Source organism: Chrysemys picta, chromosome 1 (assembly GCF_011386835.1).
Source record: "Chrysemys picta bellii isolate R12L10 chromosome 1, ASM1138683v2, whole genome shotgun sequence".
Lineage (NCBI taxonomy): Eukaryota > Metazoa > Chordata > Testudines > Emydidae > Chrysemys > Chrysemys picta.
Window position 1 is genome coordinate 146,439,951 of NC_088791.1, and position 6,000 is coordinate 146,445,950.

Genomic DNA, 6,000 nt, shown 5'->3' on the forward strand with positions numbered 1-6,000 from the left:
CAAAACACTGGCAACTTCACTATCAGAAACCATTCTGCACTGGGCCCTGGGATGGACTGAACTACCTAGATCTTTCCCATCTCTGTGTAGTAAGATTCTGTACTTTTGATTATCAGTGCTCATTTTAGCTCAATTTTTGCATGTTAAGTCCTGGCTGACTGAAAATAGATGACAAAATAAGGAGGTGTGAGAGAGAGAGCACATATATTAAAAGATGTATATTTATCAAGAGAGATCTTTTATATTCAAAATTATAGGAAATGGGACAAGAGGCAAGAGAAAATGGATAATTAGGAAAGGAGCAGCAGTCATAGAAGGAAGAGCAGGAAAAGCAGACACTGAAATGGTACAAAGCAAAACTAACTGCAGAAATAAGGACACATAAAAATGGCAGAAAAGATTCAGCAAATAAAATACCACAAACAAAATAAATGAAGTAGGGGGAGGAAGCGAGGGAGAAACAAAAACCAACTGACGTGACCTAGGAGGAAAAAGAGGATTAGGGAGAAGGAAAAAAAAGTAAATTAATAGAAGGTAAATAAATAGCATGTGAGAAGCAGGAGCAAAGACAGCAAGAAAACTAACAAAAGAAAATCAGAAAGAAAGAAAGTCATGCAGAGGCATTTATAGAAACACAATATGTTTTCAGGTCAGTGGGATAACTTTGTGATTCTGGAACCATTTTGGCATATGGAAATGTTCCTCTTGGGCTGCTTAAGTGTATTGATTAAGGTAACTGTTTTTTCTGTGTTGTAAGACACTGTGATTTCCTATGGGCTACTGTAACAGTTTTTAGCTTGTCCTGATTACTCTTTGGTGGGTAGAGGGGTGAAGAGATTGACCCCCTGTAGTTTAGGATCATAAATAAAGAATACCATATTGAATTGAAATTGTCTGGGTATTTAGAGACGCAGAATGTAAATTAGAATTTGGCCAGGACTTGGTTTAACATACACCAACTCTTTAGAAAGTGCAGTGGAAGCTTTAATAAACAAAAGAGGACATGATTTCAAGTCTATATCTCATCTAAAAAATCACAGATTAACAGTGAGGGCGATTAATCATTGGAAAATAACACCAGGGAAAGTGATGGATTCTCCATCTCTTAAAGTCTGCAAATCAAGACTGAATATCATTATGGAAGATATGCTTTAGCCAAATACAAGTTATTGGGCTTCAACACAGCAGTAATTGAATAAATTTGTATGACCTATGTTATACAAGAGATCAAACTAGATGATCAAACGGTCCCTTCTGTCCTTAAAATCCACGAATGAATAGAAGACAGTGGGTAGTAGAAATCTTATGGAAAGTGGGAGATGCTTGCAGAATGCAAGTGTACATGCTAGTATTGTTACTCTTTCTGGTATATTTCCCATTTACGTTCAAACTTTGGTAAAAGGCTGTTCTTTTGCTGCTGAATCTGCATTTCATCCCATCAGACACAGCAGAACCGTATTAGACAGGAGCCGTATGGAATCTTGTTCACCCAGAAGAGAGTGAGTTAGCTGTGATTGAACATTTGGCTCTGTCTGGCCCTCAACTATGGCAGGAGCTGTGACAGTCTCAGGTAACGTTTCAATAGAACCAGAGAATGTTGCTGAGTTTCCTGTATCTGTCTTTTATTAAAAGGTCAACACATGTTCCTGTTGGAGAAGATCAAGTCCTGCACCTGGAACTGGCTCGAGATATAGCACAACACTTTAACAAGAAATATGGAAACTTCTTTCCTGTGCCCAAAGCCATTTTAAGTGAGTAGGGAGATGTGTGGTTAAATACTAGATTGTAGTGTGTTATTAAGGGTTGAGGTTTAACTTACAGGTAAGGTAAATCTATGTGGGAGCAATTGTGGAAAAGGGGGCAAACTGATGGCAAAGTTGATTAATAGAATATAATGAATATGGGGCTTTGAAAACCCCCAGAAAGGAATGTGTACAGTATCTGCTATTCCAGTCCTGCCCCGCCCCTCATCCCCCAATGCTCTGCTACTGCCTTTCAATCCTGCTTGGTTACAGCCCCTGCTCTTGCAGGCATGGGCCTCTCATGAGGAGAGAATATGTTCGATGGTGCCAATTAAGGAGCAATTTGTGATGCCCATTAAGGTGTTGAATAAGAGACCACCAACCAGCATAACGCTATAGTGTTTGCTTGTAGTAAATGCTGTAATTGAAGTTGCAAAGCAGTTTCTATTTTATTACCTTCATTACCATAGCACACAAAAGTTCATTAGGTGCTTTGACATATGCTTGTAAATTTCAAGAAGGCTCTTCATTGGAGCTAAACTTTCCATTCTTGGTCACAGCCTAAAGCTTAGGAGATTTTGAGGAAAATGTGTTCAGCCATTTTTTGCATTATGAGGCCATGAAAAATTTCTGAATCTTTCTGTAGAGCAAATGGCACATGTGGCAGGAAACGTGAGCAGCTGAGTACAGAAAAAGTGTGGTATCTTTGCATTAGTTCATAATCTAGAGGAATGTGCAGCCCCCAGGAGCAGGGAGTTCTCCCCTTAGAAAAGATTACTTTGCCAGGATATCGTTAGTAGCCCTCTTTTCACTTTAAAGCCCCAGTTAAAAATGAGAGGTCACCCATGAGAATATTGGGTGTTACAAACCTTGGTGCGGTGTCTTGTGAGCAGTTTGAGAACAAATACTGTGATGTCTGTGCAACTGTGATTCTGTGCTATGCGATTCTAGTAATTAGATCAATGGCTCATACTGCATTTTGTGTATAATAATAATAATGGGAAGAGACTGTGAATTAATGGAGTGGTGTAAATAGATGAATGTTGCCAAGTGCTTTATAATACTGGTATCCTGTCGTGCATGCATGCATGTGTCTCAGTTATTTCTAAGGCACCTATCACCCTGCCAAAAGTTAAGCAATGTTTTCCCCCTGCCTAGTTTTTGAGTAGATAACACCTGGGAGGGAGCTATTTCTAAGGAGCTCTAGGAGAGTTTCAGGGGCTTCTTGTGTGGGACAGCTTCTCATGGTGAGGAGGCTGGTCATTTTGAGACTCTCCTCTGGAGTCTGATCTGACCCAGCTCCCCATTGTTACGGGATCCCTCACACACTTCTAGTTTGTGCTCCCTGGGTTACTCGCCTCGCCAATACCAGATACCTAAAGGAGGAGGTGGATTGGTAGGGAAATCAGCATAGAGCCATAGCAGGGAATCATCCCAGCAGCAGTAGGTAACTGGGGAGAAGGGGAACTAGGTTCAGGTTCTTTGGGTGATTATGGGGGGAAAGGGGAATGGCTGGGGTGCTTTTGGTGGGAGAGAATGAAGATCAAGGATGAGTGTATTTTGTAATGCTTGGGAAAGTAATTGTTAAAGCAGGGCAAACAGCCAGGGCAACCTGCTATAGGTTGTAGTATTCACCTAAGAAAAGTGCCAAATAAGCATTAATAGAAAACCATTATCTGTTTGTGTTTTTAGGTACAACAAAGAAGATAAAGTCTCTCAGGGATCCAACAGCCAAGATGTCCAAGTCAGACCCTCAGAAGTTAGGCACACTCAACATCACAGACAGTCCAGAGGAGATTGTTCTGAAATTCCGCAAGGCTGTGACTGACTTCACCTCTGAGGTGACCTATGACCCAGACTCTCGTCCTGGTGTCTCCAATCTAGTGACCATTCATGCTGCAGTAACAGGACTCAGCATAAAGGAAGTGGTGCACCAGTGTGTTGGTCTTGACACTGCTCACTACAAAGGGATAGTGGCAGAGGCAGTTATTCAGAAATTTGCACCAATCAGGAATGAAATTAAGAGGCTCCAGGAGGACAAATCCCACTTGGAGAAGGTTTTACAGGCTGGAGCAGAGAAAGCCAAAGAACTAGCTTCCCCTGTGTATCAAGAAATAAGGAGATTAGTGGGGTTTCAATAGAACCTACTGAATAGTTTAAAATTATCTTATTTCCTGAGATAGCTCTTGTTCATCATCTCCCATCTCAGAGTCTGAGAGAGAATTTTCTTTGTCCTGGAAAATCAGACAAAAACAATCAGAGATGATTTTTCCATGTGATTATGACACCATCCAATGGGACCAGCATCAAGCCATTCTGGATGGCCAAAGGAAGGCACAGACACACAATTTCCAAAGAAACTCACAAAACCAGAACAGTGAAGCTGACCAAATTAACTGCCTGTTTTCATAGAGCAACATAAAAAGTTGAAATAGAAGACATGGTCGTTGGGATGTCAGAGTTGCTGCATTCCTGATTGCTCCAGCAGGAGAGGAAGTCACAAGCTTCATAAAATCCTCCCCTATTACATACACAACCCCACAGAGAAAGACAACTGTTTCATAAACTCCAATGACAGTTACACTGTGCTGAATGTGATGGCAGAATGTGCTTCTGGATAACCAGAATAAAAATACATACTAGAGACTGGAATGCCCAGGACATTGGTAATGGGAAAGAGAGTCTTTCACCTCTAAATCCCCAGTTCAAATGCAGCCTAGTTTGGTAATGACAGCTAGTCTGTATGAAATAAGTTGGGCTCTTAGTCCGTTTCCTGATATACAAATGTCCATATTACAGAAACCACCATGACCGTTGAAACTCTGCTTCTTTTTGGCAGTCTCAGTAAAGAATTCATGGAGTGAATGGAACCTGTACTCTCTACCCTGAACTCCCCTCTCACTTCTAGGTCATCTTAGTAGGTCAGGATTCAGATCCATTGGCAGGGGACTGTCTGTGTTGGGAAACTTGCTCTGCAGCTGTCCATTCTGCAGCTATTCTGTAGAGAAGTAAAGGCTCGAGCACTGTCAGTCCAGCACCAACTACAGGATTCATTTTAGAATCTCTGTCCTGCAGGGAAATGACTTTAGGCTGGGAAACCAGAGAACTGGCTGTAAAATTGACAAAAACTGCTTGTGTAAGTGACTACCTGACTACAAAGCCATGGTTATGATCAAAGTATTTTTCTTAAAATGAATAGGCCTAGTAATGAGAGCTGCACTCAGCCACCACAGATCTTATTCCTCCCAAGCCCCAGTGAGAGAGCCCGGAATGAGTGAGCTGCTGCTGAGGAGCAGAAGGAAAGGGAGAAATTGGCAAAAAGGAATAAACTCTTCTAAAGGGAATGGAATGGAGAGGGTAGAGAAGTGCTTAAAGCAGTGCAAAAGCAATTATTGTACTGTTGTGGAGAATTTCACTGCATCAGTGCGTTGATGCCTCACATTTGAAACCACTGTATTAAAACTTAAACTAAGTTTATAGTACCACAATCATGGCAGGTACTGCAAAGAGGAAAATGCAAGTGTCTGAAACATGTCTTCACTGTTTCTTTCTCCTGAGTTGGAAAAGGTGGAAGTTATATCAAGAAACTAGGGCAACTTTATGCTCCTGAATCAACATGAACTGATCTTTTTTCTGTGTAATACAGACAAATAAAAAGCTGATGAATTTGTTTACTGGTTGGAGTGAAGTGATGAGTGTTCACTGACTCAGAATCTTTAGCTCCTGTGTATTGCAAAGCAAGAAATTCACAATTGGATGTCCCTACCATCCAAGCTAAGACCTGGGTTTATATATAACGGATCTGTAGAAAGAGAAGAATGAGATGAGAATTTTCAGGTAAGACAATTACTAAAGCTAGTCAAGACTAGAGGAGGTATATGAATGGACACAGTGATGTCAGTTAGAAAACAAGTGCAAGGTAATGAACATTGGAAGGATTAAATGCATCTATTCATACACGTAGCTGGTTTCTAAATTAACACACAGGGAAAGACGTGGGTGTCATGGACAGCTCATTGTAAAATCTCTGCTCAGTGGCCAGCAGCGGACCAGAAGGCAATTGTTAGGTTTCATGAAGAATAGGGTAGAAAGTACTACTGAAAATATCATAACACCACTCTAATACTCAAGATAAAGACATACTGTTCATTTCTGGATGCTCCATGTTAAAAACAACAGAGGGTCCTGTGGCACCTTTGAGACTAACAGAAGTATTGGGAGCATAAGCTTTCGTGGGTAAGAACCTCACTTCTTCAGA

At 41.0% G+C, this 6,000-nt stretch overlaps 1 protein-coding gene across 1 annotated transcript in view; it reads left to right on the forward strand.

Annotated features, from left to right (window-relative positions):
• Nucleotides 1-5,412, forward strand: part of WARS2 (tryptophanyl tRNA synthetase 2, mitochondrial) — an 88,330-nt gene extending 82,918 nt beyond the window's left edge. The window contains exons 5-6 of the mRNA XM_008170855.4: nucleotides 1,633-1,751; nucleotides 3,435-5,412. Of these exons, the coding sequence (XP_008169077.2) occupies nucleotides 1,633-1,751; nucleotides 3,435-3,883 (568 nt within the window). The 3' untranslated portion in view covers nucleotides 3,884-5,412. The remainder of the gene's footprint in view (nucleotides 1-1,632; nucleotides 1,752-3,434) is intronic.
• Nucleotides 5,413-6,000: the final 588 nt, after the last annotated feature.